The sequence below is a fragment of the Talpa occidentalis genome, unplaced genomic scaffold (assembly GCF_014898055.3).
Source record: "Talpa occidentalis isolate TD23 unplaced genomic scaffold, MPIMG_talOcc4v2.1 talOcc4.16, whole genome shotgun sequence".
Taxonomy (NCBI): domain Eukaryota; kingdom Metazoa; phylum Chordata; class Mammalia; order Eulipotyphla; family Talpidae; genus Talpa; species Talpa occidentalis.
The window spans coordinates 54925690-54945164 of record NW_023601653.1 but is presented as its reverse complement, the minus strand read 5'-3'; the positions used below and the strand labels follow the sequence as shown (position 1 = coordinate 54945164).

At 40.6% G+C, this 19475-nt stretch overlaps 1 protein-coding gene across 2 annotated transcripts; it reads right to left on the bottom strand.

Annotated features, from left to right (window-relative positions):
- Nucleotides 1-9925: 9925 nt before the first annotated feature.
- Nucleotides 9926-18851, bottom strand: KCNJ8 (potassium inwardly rectifying channel subfamily J member 8). 2 transcript variants are annotated; one of them, XM_037514247.2, is made up of 3 exons: nucleotides 18557-18851; nucleotides 17267-17707; nucleotides 9926-13510 (listed from the first exon to the last, which is right to left on the bottom strand). In XM_037514247.2, the coding sequence occupies exons 2-3, from the start codon at nucleotides 17635-17637 to the stop codon at nucleotides 12610-12612; spliced, it is 1272 nt and encodes a 423-aa protein (XP_037370144.1). In that variant the 5' UTR covers nucleotides 17638-17707; nucleotides 18557-18851; the 3' UTR covers nucleotides 9926-12609. The 2 variants fall into 2 exon arrangements, with proteins under 2 accessions (XP_037370144.1, XP_037370145.1); XM_037514248.2 differs by lacking the exon at nucleotides 18557-18851 and adding an exon at nucleotides 17774-18119.
- Nucleotides 18852-19475: the final 624 nt, after the last annotated feature.

Below are 19475 nucleotides of genomic sequence, written 5' to 3'. Positions count from 1 at the left end.
TGTTTCTGTGTCCTTTGGGTAAATACCTAGGAGTGGAATTGCTGGATCATATGGAAGCTCTATGTTTAGTAGGTCCAGAAATCTCCACACAGCTCTCCATAGTGGTTGGACCAGTTTGCACTCCCACCAACAGTGCACAAGAGTTCCTTTTTCTCCACATCCTCGCCAACATTTGTTGTTGCTAGTTTTTTTAATATGTGCCATTCTCACTGGTGTGAGATGGTATCTCATGGTAGTTTTGATTTGCATTTCCCTGATTACAAGTGATGTTGAACATTTTTTCATATGTCTGTTGGCCATTTGCATTTCCTCTTCAGAGAAGTTTCTTTTTAGCTCTTCTGCCCATTTTTTGACTGGATTATTTTCTTTGTTGTTGCTGAGTCTCATCAGCTCTTTGCAGATTTTTGTGATCAGTCCTTTATCATTAGTGTTGGGTGCAAAAATGTTCTCCCAGTTGGTGGGGTTTCTCTTTGTTTTTGTTATTGTCTCTTTTGCTGTGCAGAAGCTCTTTAATTTGATGTAGTCCCAGCTGTTTATCTTTCTCTTCACTATCACTGCTTGGGTGATGTGTCTGTAAAGATGTCTTTGATGTGCAAATCCCGTAGTGTTTCGCCTATATTTCCTTCTATGTATTTTATGGTTTCAGGTCTTATGTCTAGTTCTTTAATCCATTTTGAGTTGATTTTTGTGTATGGTGTGAGGTGGTGGTCAAGCTTCATTCTTTTGCATGTAGCGACCCAGTTTTCCCAGCACCATTTATTGAACAAACTTTCTTTGCTCCAATGCATAGTCTTTGCTCCTTTGTCAAAGATTAGTTGACCATAAATCTGTGGGTTTATTTCTGGATTTTCTATTCGATTCCATTGGTCTGTATGTCTGTTCTTGTTCCAATACCATGCAGTTTTGATGATTATGGCTTTGTAGTATAGTTTGAAGTCTGGGAGTGTGATGCCTCCATTTCCTTCTTTTTTTTTCAGTAGAGCTTTGGCTATTCGGGGTTTTGGTGATTCCATATGAATTTCATCAATAATTGTTCTATTTCTTTGAAGAATGCCATTGAGATTTTGATTGGAATAGCATTGAATCTGTATATTGCTTTTGGTAGGATGGCCATTTTAATAATGTTTATTCTTCCAATCCATGAGCAGGGGATGTCTTTCCATTTCTTTGTGTCTTCTTCTATTTCTTTTAACAGTGTTTTATAGTTTTCTTTGTATAGGTTCGACAAAGTGCAACACCCATTCATGATAAAAGCCCTTGAAATTCTTGGGATACAAGGAACATACCTCAACATCATAAAGGCCATCTATGAGAAGCCAACAGCCAGTATCATTCTCAATGGTGAAAAGCTGAAAGCAATTCCATTAAGATCTGGAACAAGACAAGGATGTCCACTCTCACCACTGCTTTTCAATATAATACTGGAAGTCCTAGCCAGAGCAATAAGACAAGAGAAAGACATCCAAGGAATCCAAATAGGAAAAGAAGAAGTCAAACTATCACTATTTGCAGATGATATGATAATATACATAGAGAACCCCAAAATCTCCACAGAAAAACTAATTCAACTCATCAATCAATTCAGTAAAGTGGCAGGATACAAAATCAACACGCAAAAGTCAGTAGCCTTCCTATACACAAACAATAAATCTGAAGAAGAAGAAATCAAAAAAAACCACCCCTTTTATTATCGAAACAAAAAAAATCAAATATTTGGGAATAAATCTAAAATATAAATATTATAAGTACAATTATGTTCCTAAATGATTTTTTTTAAAGATTTAATGTGTGTTAAATTTAGACCTGTTAGAGAATGTCAAATTGTGATCTATGATAACAGCATGCATACTTTAGATTCTTTTACTGTTTTAAATTAACACAACATTGGTTTACAACTCTGTATTATATTTCAGGAGTATAAATTCACATGTAATCCAATGAATGTTACCCCACCTCTCAAAGATCCTCCAACGCAGTCCATTGGTTCCCCTCTATACTTATTGCTCCCATCCCCACCGACTCTGGTAATCTCAGTTCTACCAAATTCAAAGGATTTGTTTCATTTGGTTTGGTTTTACCTGTTTCATTGCTTTGTTTCTTCTGCATATGGCAAATCATATGGTATTTTCTTTTTCTGGCTTATTACATTTAGCATAAACCTCTCAAATTCTATCCATGTTAGAGAAATAGCATGAGTTCATCTTTTTCTTTACAGAAAAGTCATGTTCTATTGCGTATAAATACTGCATGTTCTTTTTTTTTTTTTTAAGATTTATTTATTTATTTATACAAGCACTGAGCACAGTCAGAAGTGCGGGAGGGTGAGAGAATTCCCCAGAGCCAGAGCAGGGAACAGAACAGACAGACTGACGAAATACAATGCTGAGGGGAGCAGCAGGCGCGGCAGGAGAGGTCTGTCGTGCCACATGGGACCCTCGCTGGTGGCTGGGGATCGAACCAGTGCTGCAGAGGCTGCAGGCAGCTTTGCAGCCCAGTGCTCAACTGCTGTGCCACCAGGGGAGGCCCAATACTGCATGTTCTTAATCCATGCACCTGTCATTGGGCACTTAGGTTGTTTTCATAACTTGGCTATTGTAAATAGTACACAATGAACATAGGGATGTATGTATCTTTGCAAATTAGTGTTTATTTTTCAGATAAATACCAAGAAGTTGAATTGCTAGATCAGATGGTAATCTATGTATAATAACTTAAGGAACCTTCACACGATTTTCCATAGAGACTGCACTAATTTCTATTCCCATCAACAGTGTATGAAAGTTCCTTTTTCTCTACAAACTTGCCAACACTTGCGCAAATAGCCTATGTAAACAAGTAGAAACAAGTGTGACGTGATATCTCATTGTGGTTTTGATTTGTATTCCCCTAATAGTAAGTGATGAAGAGCATTTTTTCCTTTCATTTTCTTATTGGCCATCTGGATGTTTTCTTTGGAGATTATTCAGATCTTCTGCTCATTTTTTGATTGGGTTTTTTGTTTTGGTTGTTCTTAAGTAGTATGCCTTCTTTACATATCTTAGCTATTAACTTCTTAGTAGGTGTCTGATGTACAGGTATTTTCTCCTGTTCATAGGTTGTCTTTTCATTTTAACTGTAGTTCCTTTCACTATGTGGAAGCTTCTCAGTTTGATATAGTCCCATTTGTTTATTTTTGCTTTTGTTTCCCTTGCCTTTGGAGTTGAGTAACCAGAGACATTTCTATGGTTGATGTCATGGAACATACCATAAACCTTTTATTTTTCTTTGTATTTTATTGTTTGGGGTCCTACATACAAGTATTTAATCCACTTTGGAATTAGTTACTGTTTATGTTGTTAGTTTCATTCTCTTTTTTTTTTTTTTTTTGTGGGACCCTTGCCGGCGGCTGGGGAATGAACTGGCACCGCAGAGGCTGCGGGCAGCCTCGCAGCCCAGCGCTCAACTACTGCGCCACCAGGGGAGGCCCAGTTTCATTCTTTTGCATGTGGCTGTCAGTTTTGCCAACACTGTTCGCTGAAGAGATTCTCTGTCATTTGTGGTGGCCCAGGTTACCTCTGCATCCATATGCCACATTGGCCTCATCAGAAACCTCAGGCACTAGATCACCAGTTACTTCCAGTGCCAATCATGGTCCACCAGAGTAGCACACATCTGCACAGCCCTGCACTGTCTTCATGGCACTGCCTGCTCTGCTTCTGCTCTACCTCCTACTGTCTCTGAACTTGGTTATTTCCTGACCTTTGATGCAAAACCTCTTTTCCACCACTCTGTACCTTCTTTTGAAACAATCTATATTTTATGTCTCAGCTCTAGTTTCCCAACAACTCCATTCCATTTTCTTTCTATTTTCCAGAGATTCCTCAAGGTTTCTTTCCTATGGATGAAATGCTTTGTTTACTAGGGTTGCAGCTGATTAATTCTGATTTAAAATTTCTGTTATATTATTTCAGTGCAGGGGGAGGAACAACTAATGGCATACCTTATGTTTTGAGCTAGAACATCCAGCTCACACTCACTCAGTTTTCTAGTGATTCAGTGACCAAAGTCACTTAACCTCTGTATGTGCCTGTTACTATAATGCAAAGGAGAGTAATATGAAATGGTTTGAAAGCCTCTCTCTTATGTTTCTGCCTTAAAATACTCAATCAAGATCTGCGTTGTTTGTGAAATCAGACACATGATTTGGGGAAAAAGAGGGGCTTTAGAGCTGGTAACCCATTAGAAGTTATCAGCATCTTTGGTGGAAGATGGGATTCATTCTTCCTTGTATATTTGTGAAGCCACAGTTGTTATTTTAGGTGCTTTATGGATAAACTAGAACAAATCTACTTCTCTTCCTGTTATTTGACCTATAACTGCCTTCTCCGCTAGAGATTGTTTTTATTTTCTGCCCTTTGTTTGACACTGCTGTGGGAGTGCCACCATTCTGTTCTGGCTCCTGTTACCACAATAGTAGTAACTATAATGAAAATGGTTGAGATTCTTGGAGTTCATACTCTGTTCCAAACACTGTGCTGAGCACTAATTCTTTTGAAATACTCAAAATGTATGAAATAGATAATAGATAATAGTTGTACTCTAATTATATATGCCATATATAATATAATATTTTATATGTATATGCTATACTGTATATAAGTACATTAATAGTTATATAATAATATGTATTATCTATTATATACCTATTATTATGTATGTTGTATAATTTTCCATATATATGTATTACATATTATATGTGTATTATAATATGTATACAATAATATAGCAATAGTGTTATTGAGCCTAATGTGTTAGGCTATAGGTACCATCTAGTAACTTGGCTTGTAATTTGTATTTTCACAGAATTTAACAATGTCTGGCACAGAGTAATTGCTAACTATAAAATAGAAAAATGAATGCTTGTATGCATGTTCCAGAATGAACTATAAATCTAGTAGATTGTTACAATGGATATATCTGCATTATTAAATGAGTTATTTATCAGGCTTTTTGATAGTCATTCTAGGAAAATTCAATGCATTTACCCCAGAGTTAGGAAAGTATATCTCCATTGATATTAAGTTAAAGTGATTTCTTTTTTAATCTCTAGGTTTTTTTCCTCTTTTAAAAGTATTTTTTGCTTAAGTTCTTTAAAATTTAATTGAAGGAAACTGTATATAATCAGAAGTGCCCAAGTTATATGTGATAAACTTTATATATAATAAAAATAAATGAATTTTACCAAGCTGACTACCCCTATATAATTAGAACATAGATCAAAAAGCTCTCATGCTGTTTTCTAGAGGCTTCACTTTGCCCTGTGAGATAGGAAGTGTCCTGAGCCATCAACACCACAAAGTTGTATTACCTATTTTTAATTCTTTTGATTTAATCAACAATGTGTTTATGAGCTAGATACCAACACAAATAGTTACCATTCTCATATTCTATAGTATTTTATCTTTTAACTACATTGGAATTTATATATCTATCTTATTATAAATGAACATTTGGTTGTTTCCGGTTTGAGGCTACATTAACAGTAATGCTATAAAAGACTTCTTGTAGAAGTCTTTTGAGTATGTACCCAAAGTAGAATTGTTGGATTCTAGGGATTGCTGTAGGTCAGTCTTGGAAAACCCTATTGAAGAGTTTCTCAAAGTGATTATGGCAGTACTATCCTCCCAAAAGTGATGTATGCAAATTTCACTTGCTCATTATCCTCTCCTTGCTTATCTCTACCTTTCACAGCTTAACCATTCTGATGGAGTAAAATGGTACTGCATTGTGTTTTAATTTGTATTTTCAGATTCCTAGTGAAATTGAACATCTTTTGGTTTATATGTTGGCATTTCAGTTTCTCTTTTGTGATATGCTTTTACATGTAATTTGCCAATTATTTTTATCTGCTTATATTTTCTTACTGATTTGTAAGCGTTCTTTATAAACTATAGGCATCTATCTTTTGGAGGGCATGAGGATAGCAGATAGCTTCTGACGCTCTAATAGCCTTGCCATTTGATCTAACTTAGCATTGTATTAGTTGGGATAATGACTAAGGTGTAGTATAGTAACAGAATATATAAACGAAAAAAATAAACTAAAACAGCACTAAAATAGTATAGATGTTTATTTATCTCTAATGTGACCATCTAGGCTAGACTGGTATGGTTCTATTCCACAAAGTCATTTACTGTCCTACATTATTTCTATCCTTTTGCTCCATGGACTTTGTTATCAACAGTCTGATTAAAGTTGGTTTCTACCATGTGGGTCTAGTCCAATGGAGGGAAAAGAAAGTGGAAAAACATAAGTTCAGAGTTTTTATTTTAAGATTTTTTTTTTTTTAATGCATAGAAAAACTGGGGTCTAGGCGAGAGGTATAGGGAGGGAGATGAGAGGATGCACCAGAGACAGAGTGGGGAGCAAAACAGGTAGCTGTACTGAAATACACTGCTGAGGGGAACAGCGGGCGAGACAGGACAGGTCTGCTCACCATGTGGGTTAGCTCCCTGGCCAGGAATCGAATTCATGCTGTAGTGGCTTGTGATAGCTTGATAGTGCTGAGACTTTAACTCCTCTGCCAGCAGGAGGCCCCAGCTCAGAGTTTTTAAACTCTAGAGTGAGAAATGCTCCATTTGCCTTCTGGTCACTGGCCCTGGGCCTAAAATTAGGCACACAGCCACTACAAACTATAGCAGAATTTGGAGAATGTAGTATCTCTAGCTAAACCACTCTGTAACTCTGAAAGAATGGAAAGGTGGATTTGGAGAGGGCATTAATTATCAGGTTGCCATCACTGTCTATATTAGGCATGCAGTGTGATAAGTAGTTTGGGGAAAAGACTTGAAATCTAGTTACGAGAGGTGTATGACATCAAAAAGTTACACATTAGGGCCTCCCCGCTGGTGCAGCAGTTGAGTGCTGGGCTGCAAAGCTGCCTGCATCCTCTACAGCACCGGTTTGATCCCCGGCTGCTCCCCGGCCACCGGCGAGGGTCCCACATGGCATGCAGACCTCTCCTGCCACCTGCTGCTCCCCTCAGCAGTGTATTTCATCAGTCTGCCTGTTCTGCTCCCTGCTCTGGCTCTGGTGAATTCTCTCACCCTCCCATGCTTTTGACTGTACCCAGTGCTTGTATAGATACATAAATAAATCTTTAAAAAAAAAAGTTACACATTACCAGTTATGAAATAAACAATAAACAAGGGTGGACATGGTGGGGATAAAGGAGTCATTTAGGTGGAGAATTTGAGAAGGCTTTGTAAAAATAGTAGTTTTGGTAGAGAAATCATAGTATTTTAACACCAGGGGCTTTCAGCCTTGTGGGGGAGACTGAATATCAATCAGTGAACTTGAATCCATATGAGATGTTGAGGAATGGAGTGGAATCAGGACATGTCCCTACAAAGGTGTGTGGGAGTCAAGCCAGAAAGAGCCTTGATTAGCAGGCTTAATAGAGAATGTGGACTCTTTTCATCTGTCAATCATGAATAATGGAAGCTTTCTGAAAAATCCATTAATATGGCTAATTCCAGTGAGAAGTATATTTTAACTTCAATTTTACAGGTAACTATGTATCCTCCACCCTGTCCATGCTCATTCAATACAAACTGAAGTTATCCAACAGTATGTGGACATCCAGCCTTAAAATTTTTGTTTGTTCAAGTGATTAAAATAAACACTGCAGAGTTATAGCTTCATTTAAATTACCCCAGAGAGAATTAGAGGTGGGGGAGGAGGCGTCATAGAGTACAGCCAAAAAAGTCTTCGTGAGAACTGGGACAGCAGCTGAGAGTACTGAGGAGGATGTAAATACCCTAAATGAAAAGTCAGTTCTGCTGTGATATTTTGATGTGATGTGAAAGACTGATTAAGTTTTTTATGAACTTAAACTTGGATCTGTGCAGTAAATTATCCAAGGGGTGTCACTAGAGTCACTTCCTTCCGAGGTCTGTGGGGAAATTCCCATCACCATTGATGAGAATTGTGCTTAAAGATCATGGGAAGAGCATGGCCCTTGAGTTTTCTCTTAAACAGCCTGTAGAATTTGTTATGGTTATTTTAATGCACAGGTCCTTGGAGACACTCATTTCAGTTCTGTCTCTACCTTAAACAAGTTTTAAGGGACAGAAGTTGGGACTAGGAACCCCAAGAGATGTAGATATCTTTTGCATTCTTTCTTTCTTATCTGTAATTAATTTATTCCCAAAGAGGAAACTTCTTAATCTGTAAGTGACCAATCCTTCAACGACAAAAATGCTTGCAACCAGTGAGCAAGGTAGTTACCCTACCCTGCTGTCACGACATGGCTAACTTCTCTGGGGGTTCTGGGATACTTAGGTGACAGACACCTGGCCAGGGGCATTTGAAATGTCTGTGGACGGGAAGAGGAATTTTACTAAAAGAATTTGTTGAGTCGAGTGACAAATAATGGGGGATTATAGACTGCAACTGTGGTATTGGAATAAGCAGAAAAAAAAAAAAATGATAGTTCTCAGAATAGTGCTCCGTTTTCTCACCAAGCTCTCACTAAATCTATATGTGCAACAGCTCTGTGTCCTCCCATGCCTGCTCGGTAATTAGGAGGAGGTATTGATTTTGATTTTGAGATGGAAGTGTCTCTTCTGCAATCTTGGCCTGCAAGCTAGTTTTCTTCACCTGATATTTTCCATCTTAGGCCATCAGAATCAGAGCCTATATTCACTATCAGCTTTTGCTCTTCCTTTAAGAAAAGATAAACACCTCATTATTTTGACCAGATGGTAAATGCTAGATATGGTGGATATTCTGTATATGTATTACTGGGTGAATAACAATAGATATGAGAAACCAGAAATATCCTCTGTAAGCAAAATGTTTCCCTTTACACTTTGTGTGTTTTATACACCACATGTGTAAGCCATGTGTTACTTAATGATGGGGATACATTCTGAGAAATGCTTGGTTAGCCAATTCCGGTTGTGCCAATGACACAGTGTGTCATTGCACAAACCTATTAATAGATGGTGTCACCTAGATTCAATGTGCAGCCTGTGGGGACCACTGGGACGTATGTGACCACAACGTTGTAAAGTGGTGTATGGTGGTGTTTGATGATAGGGAAGCAGGTATTGTCCACTAGTATTTATTTTTAAATTTTTTTTACATTCTTCATTGCTAAAATATTATATATATATATTACATTATTGTTCATTTTAAACAATGTTTGCTTCCTCCACCCCTCTCAGGTATAGTCCCCACAGAATTTCCTTCACCATTTCGCCTGGTGCACCATCACCTCAGTCCTCTGTGCTCCTCCCTCTCTCCCTCTGATCCCTCTCCCACTTCCTCTGCTGCAGGATGTCTCTGGTTTATAATTGTATTGTCAAAGAATCGGGCAAGCCACTGGCAGAGGGTGGACTTGGTCTTTGCTGCGGAGTTTAAAGAGATCAGATTCATTTTGCAGCAAGCTTTTGTCTCTGTCCTAGAACATAAATGCATAGCTTTGAACTACTTATTCACTAAGAATCCAGCTACTTTTAAGGCAGTCTTTTTATTTCAAACCTTTTGTTCTGGGTAAATGAATTAAACTATTTGTAGACCCTTCAACCTATCAACTCAATCCTCTCCCAAAATTCATGTAGTAGGTACTGTAATCATTTTGAATTTTTGCTTGGGGAAACTGAGGCACAAAGAAATTAATTTGGTTAAGACCTCACAGATACTAAGTGTTGAAGGTAAAGTAAACCTGGACAGTCAGGCTGCAGAGACTCTTCTTTTTTAAAAAAAAATATTCTTTTTTATAACAATATTTGCTTCCCCCCACCCCCTCAGGTGTAGTCCCCATAGAATTTCCTTCCCCAAGGCACCCGTGCACCATCACCACAGTCTCCTGCTCTCTTCCCTCCCTCCCTCTGCTCCCTCTCTCTCCCCCTCCCCTGCAGCATGTCTGCAGAGACTCTTTTCTTGCCCACTCTACCATGCTGCCCCATGAGAGGGCCCTTGGGTGGAAACAGACATAATGACAGGAGAGACCCAGGAAGTTTTTTTGAGGAAAAATGCTCCACGTAGAAACAAATCCATGCCACAAAAATATGTATGACTCTGTTTCAAAGAACAGCCAGAGCAGTGTGGTATAGGGTGGGAATGATCAAGAAGAGTGGTGATGATGAGAGGCAGGGGCTTACATGCTTCAGGAAGAACTTTGGCTTTCATTTTGAGAAAAATGGAAAGCCAGAGGAATGCATTAAGTTGGGAATGATGTAATAGGATTTAAAATAATATTGTGGCTTCTGTATGAAGACTTGGTAGGAGTGGAGAACCTAATATAAAATACTTACATTCAATACATAATTCAAAATGATACACAATATACACACCTAATCTTACAGTATGGTTCCAAAATCTTTTAGTCACCTAAATATTTTTTAGCAAAAATAGGTTCTGAAACCACTGTAAAAATTTAAAACATTAGTGGGTTTTAGGAAATTGTTGATGTGGCTTTTTTTGTTCAGTGTGACTGTCACTAGCTAAATCATGCTGCTGAATCTCAAAATCAGGGATCCCATCAAACTCTTGACTTTCCCGTTAAATTGGTTGTCACTAGGTCCTTGTCACAGAGCTTCAGGTGACAGCTGGGAGGTGACTGGGAAATTGTCACACTTCATAGCAAGATTTGCCCCTGGGCATTCTGCACCACTGGGCTTAGATATCCTGCATATCAGCCCCACTGTCTATGTCCCCACATTACCTGCCCAGAGCCTGGATCACTGCCACAAACACTGAGCAGCCACGGAATGGCAGGCAAGCACCTTGTATGTTTTTATTGCTGGTGTGGCAGCTGCCTTTTGGTCTGCTCAGCTGCCCTGGGAGCGGGGGGAAACAGGGAGCCAGCATCTAGCATCTGTTGGACTAAGTCTCACTAAAGCCAATTTTTCTTTACTGGAATGTTTCAGTAGTCTCATAATTGGTACAGCTACATTTCTTTATACTAGGTGGTGAGCGGCTCAGCTTGGATCATGGAGGGAAGTGGTAGAGGCAGAACTGGTGGAACTCTGAATATATTTTGAAGGCAGACCTAGCAGATTTTGCTGTGGGTGGAACGGGAAATATGGAACAGAGGTGTCAAGTACAACTCCCAGGTTCTGGTTTGAGTGATTAGAAGACTTGGGAGGGACAGCTTCTGTCAGTGAAAATGAATCATTTGCTTTTAGATGTGATGTTGGAAACTCATACAGGTATTCAAGTGGGGCCTCATGTACTTGTTTGATGCATGAGTCTGGATTTCAAAGCAGTGATTAGGATTTTTCAGGAATGATAAACTGAGTAACCTGAGAAATAATTTCCATTCATCTGGTCAGAATCATGAGTCCTTCATTCAAGATAGGCTGATAACGAGTATATTCAAATCCTATTTCAGTGTTCACAAACGAAATTTTAAAAACCCAAATACCTGTATAAAAGTTTACCGGGAGCTCAGCTTTCTGTTATTTTGTGCAAAATGAGAATAAACCCATAGTTTAGCAACCCAGCATCCCTCTCTATGCCTTTATCCCTTCATTTGAAAAGCAGTGAAAATGATTAAATCAAGATTTGATAGAACAGCTCACTTAGCAGAAAATAATTTAAACCGAAACATGATGCCTGACTTCAGATATTCCTGGGAAGGAATTGTAATTTAAAGGTAAGAGGTGGGACAATCAAAAAAGGTTCTGGAATTTCCATGCTACACCAGGCCCAGACAGAAGCTCAAAAGGACATTTTAGAAACCAAAAATATAGCTGCTTTGGGACAACAGAATTCGAATGGGGAGAGAGGGAGAGAGAGTAGCTTTAACTAGGGATAATTGTATAAACAAGGAATCACAAAACTACAATGAATATAGAGAACATATTTTAATAAGAGTCTGTATAGTGTTTCCTTGGCGGGGGGCTCTGCTAAGAAGTGAGCTGAAAAAAGTAATGGTTACAGGGTGATCAGTCCTAAATGAGACAGGATGGCATAGCTTTCCTGGAAGCCTCTTCTGCAGTTCTGCCCCCAGGCTGCCCCATGAGGGCCAGAAATCCTTGAGGTCACAAATTGTGACAGACCACGTGGGAGAGAAGAATCCCCTTAATAGCAGTTGTTGCCCTGGGCTTCTTACTAGATGAGCTGTAGAGGAAAAGGAAAAGCTGCATATGGAGCCATGCACTGAGGTGTCAAAAACATCATTTTTGTCCCCCCTAGTCCCTCCTCCTCTGATTCTATTGGCATTTCCAGGGTGAACAACTGAAATAGAGAGATCTGGGGTTTCACCCACTAAACATTTCAAACAGAATTATTCCTTGGCGAATTTTTGTATTTAAAGTCCACTACTGTTATTGTCATGCCTGCGTTGCAAATGGAAAGAAATGGGAGCCTCCTACTTGGACACAAACTTAGGCCTATCACTGCCAGGCACGCACATCTAAGACAAGTGTGAGCCATGGACCCTTGCTGGCATGACCCTTGTTTGTTGCTACAAAGGTGCTATTATTGGAATATGAGTATCATTTAGTACATTAAGGCGTAGAAGGACAAATTGCTGTGTTCCAGCTCTGGGACTGTCTGCCGGTGTCCTGCATAAAATGTCAACGCTGGGTCGAAGACTTCCCTGGGCTTGTCTTGCTGTCATGATTCTGATGTGTTCTGACTTCCTTCTGGAGTCATAAACTGCACCTTTGGCACAATGAGGGAAGAGTTGTTCCTCCGGATGGAGTTGCTTCTCCGCATGGAGTTGTTCCTTCTCATGGAATTGCGCTTCCTCAGGGAATTCTGGTGGGACAGTTCACTCTTCTGGAGGGTCTGAATCAGGATGGAGGGCTTCTCATCCAGCTCTCGGGCACTGCACCTTGGGGCGGCTACTTTAACAGTGTTGCCGAATTTGGAGTAATCCACAGAATACACTCCCTCTTCCTCAGTTACAATAGACACGAAGCGGTGCCCCCACTGGATCTCTTCTGCGATGTAGGAGGTTCTTGCTTGTGTGGTGATGCCAGTCGTCTCCACCACTCCTTCCAGAATCACTATGACTTCCAGGTCTTGGTTGGCGAGGTCAGTGGCGGAAATGTCATACAAGGGGCTGCGCTTGTCAATCACATGGCAGATGATCAGCGGGGCCACGAGAAAGATGTTGTTACTCTCGATCGGGTTGTCAACAGGAATGTCCAGTTGGTGGATGGGCACCACCTCCCCCTCAGGGGTGGTGGTCTTCTTGACCACCTGGATGCGCACGGAGGCGCTGATGATCATGCTTTTCCTGAGATCACCCACTCGGAACATGAAGCACAGCTTGCCATTCCGGACAGCAATCACAGCGTGGCGGCTGAAAATCAGAGTCTCCGCCCTGCGGTGTGCCTGAGCTGTCTTCATGAAAATGCAGCCCAACATGACCGCGTTGATGATCAAACCCACAATGTTCTGGAGAATCAGCACTGTGATGGCCAGGGGGCATTCCTCTGTCATCATTCTCCCTCCAAATCCTATTGTCACTTGAACCTCAATGGAGAAGAGAAAAGCAGAAGTGAAAGACCTGGAAGGAATGACAACAGAAAACAAATTTTCATCAGCTCAAATTTTGAAGAATGGAATAACATGCTATTATTTTGTCTCCCTTCAAGATGGCCAAGTTAACTTGTGAGGTGCCAGCATCTAAACAACAGTTTCTCTGAGTCTTCCTCTCTTCCTCTGACTGTCTACTTCTGTCCCTTTCTCCCTTTTCTGCACACTTCTACCTTCAGACTTGTGGAATGCAATTCTGTTACTGTTTTCCAGCTCATGTAATGATAGGCCTCCTTGTGTGAAAGCATTAAAATAAGTATACACAATTATGTTTATAGGCATATTTTACTTTGGGAAATACTTTCACAAAGGTATAGGCTTCACAAAGGTAAAGTCTTCTACCAGGTAGATAGTTATTACTTACTGCATTTTTGTGTATCAGTGACTCCAGTCATATAGACGGTCCTGAGTAATGAGTCGACTTTTAATTTATGACCTTTAAAGTCATTAGCTCTTATATACCATGCTAGAGAAAGCACACGCCTAAAAAGTGCACAAAACAATTCATTGAAAAATATTTTTAACAAAAAAGAATGCTTTGTCAATTGGAGAGAAAAATGTTTTCTTCTAGAAAATACTGAAGCCATTAAAGGAAGAATTTGAGGCAGAAGGATTGGTAAATGACCATGGCCATGAATACCACACACCAAGAGTGAGCACAATGTTCAAATATTTGAATTCTGAATATCCCCACTGCATATTGGTGAGGCACAAGCAGGGATGAGTAAGTATATGTGATGATTCTTTTAATTCACTTTTAAGTGGAGTGAAAATTGCCATTTCTACCCCTTTTGTTGCTAAAAAATTTCAAATGAAAGCAGTCACTACTTCTTGCGCTTACATCTAAGCTTTAAAAATTATTGGGCTACATTACATGATACAAAATGTCATATAATCCAAAAATATGGCAGAGGATAAGGGTGGATGGGGGATATGGACATGAGATTGATTGCTAATGTATCATTCTCAGCAGAGCAGTCTAACAATGAATATACCCAACATTTTAAGTAGCTAGGGAGATTATTCATGTGCCATATTTTGTATATGGTTTATTTTATGGAAGAATTTAATCCTCAACAATACTTGGCACAAGATCCTATCTTTTATGGAAACCTGTCATGCTAAACAATATCAAGAGATGAAAATGTTCAGCTGCTCTTTTGTTCTGTTACAGAGAGGATTAGGCTGATTTATAAGAGGAAATATGTTGGTTTATTTTCTAATTCATGTTAGTCATCCACATGAAAGGGAAAATGAGCCACCCTAAAATGACATTGGTGAATGTTACCAAGATGTACTTGTGGTTATCTGTCCAAGAAAGCAAGTAGTTTGGGATTTGGTGGGTGGGATGATGAGACATTGAAGTTAGGAAAAGGACATACTAAGAATCAGAATCATTATTAGTCATCTTTCACATGCCCTTTTGGCAGAGGATACTTTTGTTTCTATATTATTGGTGAAAAAACTTTATTATGAATCTTTTTTAGTAACAGAAAGGGTGAAAAAGGTAACTTTCATTCTCCACTTAAAAACTAACCAAAAGAATCATCTGTGGATACTTACTTGTTGAGATATAATTGTATCCTGAGATAGAAGTATACATAGTACCCTGGCATTAAAATGAAATCAGTAAGGATTTAACCTTAACAGTGGTCCAATAATTTTTAAAACTGAGATGTACAATTTAAAATGCCAAAACTGTCATGCAAAAATGGACTTTGTCCCTTGTATTTGTGACACCATGTCTCATAGAAAGCTTGTTGTTCACACCAGCAGGAGGAATGCATCAGGGGAGTGACTTTGCTTCAGAACATAAAAAGTTAGCAGTAAGACAGCTTTTAATAGCCAGTGCACTCTGACGTTCTTGCAAAAAAGTCATTGGAAGGATATCACTTTAGATGATGTATCTTTAATAAAGTGCTGGAAGATGCTTTTTGCACAAAAAGGGGCAACATATTTGTCTAGTGACTAAACCTATCATTTAATGAGGTTTATCACTCTTATTTCTTATGTCCTTTAATGAGTGTCTACTGCATTTATTAAAATTTATCTTGATATAAAAATGAGTCACCAGGGGCCTCCCTGGTGGTGCAAGGAGTTAAGCAATGCACTTTGAAGCAATCCGCAGCCTCTACAGCATGAGTTCAATCCCTGGCCAGGGAGAAACCCACATGGCGCAGCAGACCTCTCCTGTCTCACCTGTTGCTTCCCTCAGCAGTGTACTTCAGTCAGTCTGCCTATTCTGTTCCCCACTCTGTCTCTGGTGAATCCCCTCAAATCCCCCTCCCCCCACATCTCTGGCCTGTACCCCAGCTCCTGTATGCATAAATAAATAAATCTTTAAAAAAAATAAAAGTCACCAATATCAATGAGTGCCAATAAATTTCTTAAAGAGGAATATGATCGACAATGGTATCTGACCCTTAAATACAGTATTTAGTGGTTTCCTTTATAGCTGGTGTACTAATGATCACCTGTATTTTCTTCAAGACAGGAGTCTGACAATTTTAAGACGAGAATATCCTATCTTGGCAATGGCCAGGTCAAGGGATCAATTCAATGCAGTTTACTTGTCCTGAGACTCTGAGTTGACATTTGTGGCACATGGGCAGTGACACACACTGCTGCCCTCCTTGATAGGCAGGGAGCTGTGAAATGGAAGCAGGGACAAGTTCATTGCCTGGGTTTGTGCCTCCTGCAGTGGTTTGTGAGTGTGCTAAGATTTCAGGGTCAGTAAAGGTCTTATTCTCTATAGTTTCCTGACAGCATGGTGCTTGTTCAAGTTGCTGTGCTATGATACGGTATATGAATTTGGAATATTATTCAGAGAATGTTCTGGGAAGAGTCTAGTATTATTACTGTTGTTTTGCTTCAGAGTGAACATTTTTGCAGTTGATATACATGATCTGTTTCCCTCTTCCAGTGAAACAGACCAGTGACCCCAGCTAAATGTGTGATAATATGAGAGGACAATCACTGAAATCAATTTCACCTTCTCTATCTTTGAAATATTTATGATAAAGAGAAAGAAGCAAAAGCACCCTAAGAACTGTCTTGTTTCTCTCTGTTACAACTCTATGAGAAAACCATGCCATTACTTCTATATAACCTCTTCCATAAAAAAATTTGGACCTGTTTCCATTAAATTTTTTTCTAGGTGTGAATCTTTGCATTACTTTTAATCTACTGAAGCAATTAGCTATCATAAAATAATCTTGACAGAGAAGGACTTACATTTGTTAGATTACTTTTAATGAACTTAATCCAGGGCCTGTAATTCTCATTATTTCAGAAAATGTCATGGGTAAGAGAAGTCAAGGAAAATTTTACTAGCATGAGCATAGTACTTTTTGTTGATTCGAGATATTTATATGTGGACACTGAAACTGTGGACAGCAGCATTTTCATACAGGAAACTAAACAGACGTCTTTTTATTTTAAGTAAGGTCCTCTTTGAACCACAACTGTATTAAATTGATTGATATAATATTTTCAAGGCTTGCCCAAGGGATGGAAACTCCACATTTTCAGAGACTCCTCATCTATAAAGCTGCCTTTTAAAATACTTTTAATTTATTGGGTTACTTTTTTTCCTTGTTTCTGAAGGTATTACAGCAAACTTTATTTCACTTTCAACAAAATAACAGTGATAAGAGCAAGAGTAGTTGAATATCTTTTTCTGTGCTGTTTCAACCGTCCTCCACTCCCCCTCCCACTGTATTCTTACCTGACATTAGTTACACACACAGTGGACTCCAAAACACTTTTCTCCATCCCCTTCTCCATGTAAGAATAGATGTCCCCATGGGCAAAGGCCACCAACCACCACATGATGGCGAAGAGCAGCCAGCTGCAGAGGAAGGACATGGTAAAGATGACCAGAGTGTGGCGCCATTTCAGGTCCACCAGCGTCGTGAAGATGTCCTGGAGGAATCGCCCTTGCTCGCGGATGTTCTTGTGCGCCAGGTTGCAGGCCCCGCTCTTAGCGATGAAGCGGGCTTTGGGGAGGCGGTCTCGGATGCGCGGCTTGCGGAGGTTCTCCGCCGCAATGCGCGCCAGCACATACTCCTCCGGGATGATGCTCTTTCTGGCCAGCATCGTCCCCTGACCATAGCCAGCCTATCCACCTGTCGCTGACCTGTTGCGCCTTCAGTTTCGTCCCGTCCTCCTGCAGGAGGAAAACGATGAATGAAACCACTGCCCGTTTTCTCACCTCCCCCCCGCATTTCCTCACCTCCTCGGTCCTTGCGTTCTGAGTAGGTTTATGCATTCAGGGTGACATGCAAAGCTAAAGGAAGGATTTGACTTTTCTATATTCGATTCTAGTTTGTGCTTCAATTCCGGGATGCCAGACAATATGGTCTGAAACAGAGGTTGGAATTTTTCTAACATTCCGAGCACTTATGGCCATAACCTTGATTAAGCAAAACTGAGCCTTCCTGTAAACAGCAGACTCAGTGATAATTCTGGGAGTAACGGTGGCGCCTGTAGATTTGTGCAAGGAAACGATGATGCGGCGTCTGTAATGAAAATGAAGTTCAGCTTGGTATCATGATCTACTTATTAAAGCATTTGCATGATACAGCAATATTAAAAATAAAGGGGACATTCTTTCCGTTCGTTTTAGAAAAGGCAAAGAAAAGGCTGGGGGTTTTGCGCCGTTTAAATAAAAATGTTTACAGTAATTTGGAAAAAAATGGACGTGCTCTGTAACTTGAAATTTTCTGATATTTTAAATTTGAAGGAAGTATGAGTTGCTTTTTTTAAAGACAAGTTTTCTTGCTGAAACTCATTGTGCAGTACTGGAAGACCGAAACTTCTTTACAACGAAGGGATTAAATACGCAAGCTGCAGGAATAAAACCCTGGCAATAACTAGCGCGCAGCAAATGAAGTAAAAAGAGCGTGCCTTCAAAGCCCCTCCAACCTTGGAAACCTCTGCAGTGTTTCGCATTTTTCAGTCCTTTTCGGGGGACGGGCTGCCCCCTCCCTTGCCCAGGAGGAGCTCGGAAACTTACAGTCTGTGGACAGCGGCCCCTCCACGCGCGCGCCGGCCGACCGTGGGCAGGACCCTTGCGCTCCCATCCCGGACGCCGGAGGGAGAGACACAGCGCTCTGGGGAGACGTTAGAATAATAAAAGGTGCAGTAGAATCTGGAGGTGGGGAGGGTGGAGGAAGGGGGATGGGTGCAGATCTGCCCTCCCCGGGCTCCGCTGCATGCCTTGGCCCCGGCTGCCGGCGGAGGAGGGGCCGGGGCGTGAGGACCTCCAGAGGATGCTGCGCTAATTAGCCTCCCAGCCCGGGCTGGGGCGCTAGCCAGACCTTGGAGGCCTCCGAAGTCGCTGGTGGCGGGGGAGGGGAGGTGGGGAGTGGCCCAGGGGAGGGGCGCCCGAGGAGGGCGGGACCTGTGGAAACTGCTCTTTTCTGCTTAGCTGCGACCCCCAGGCCTCCTGCGTGATTAGCAAGTCTTTAAAAGGCTCCCTGCTGGGGGAGAGAATTTGCAGGGTTCAAGTTCAATGACGTAAAGAGAATTGAAATTTTTTTTTCCGGTTTTGTAGCCTGGGTAGATCATGGGGCTACTTCAGATTGAATAAACCAGAGACAATGGATAAAATTGTCTCCTGAGGTTTTCGGGTGCACTTGGTTTTTGACAACAAATTTCCGTCCAGTAGGGAAGATACAGGTGGAAGAGGTTCTGAAACCCATTCTAGTCGTTTGCTTTTTTACCTGACAAAGCTGGTTCCCAGGATGGGTCTCTGTCTCTTTTGCACACACTCACCTCCCCCCGCACCCCCCCCCCCCCCCCCCCCCCCCCCCCCCCCGCCGCCCCCATAATGAGAAAGTAACCCTTGCGTTCTCCCGCAGTGATGAACATTTACCCCAGAGGGGGCCTTGTAACTGGCGGCTTTCAGAGATGTTGCAGCTTCTTTCTTCGCA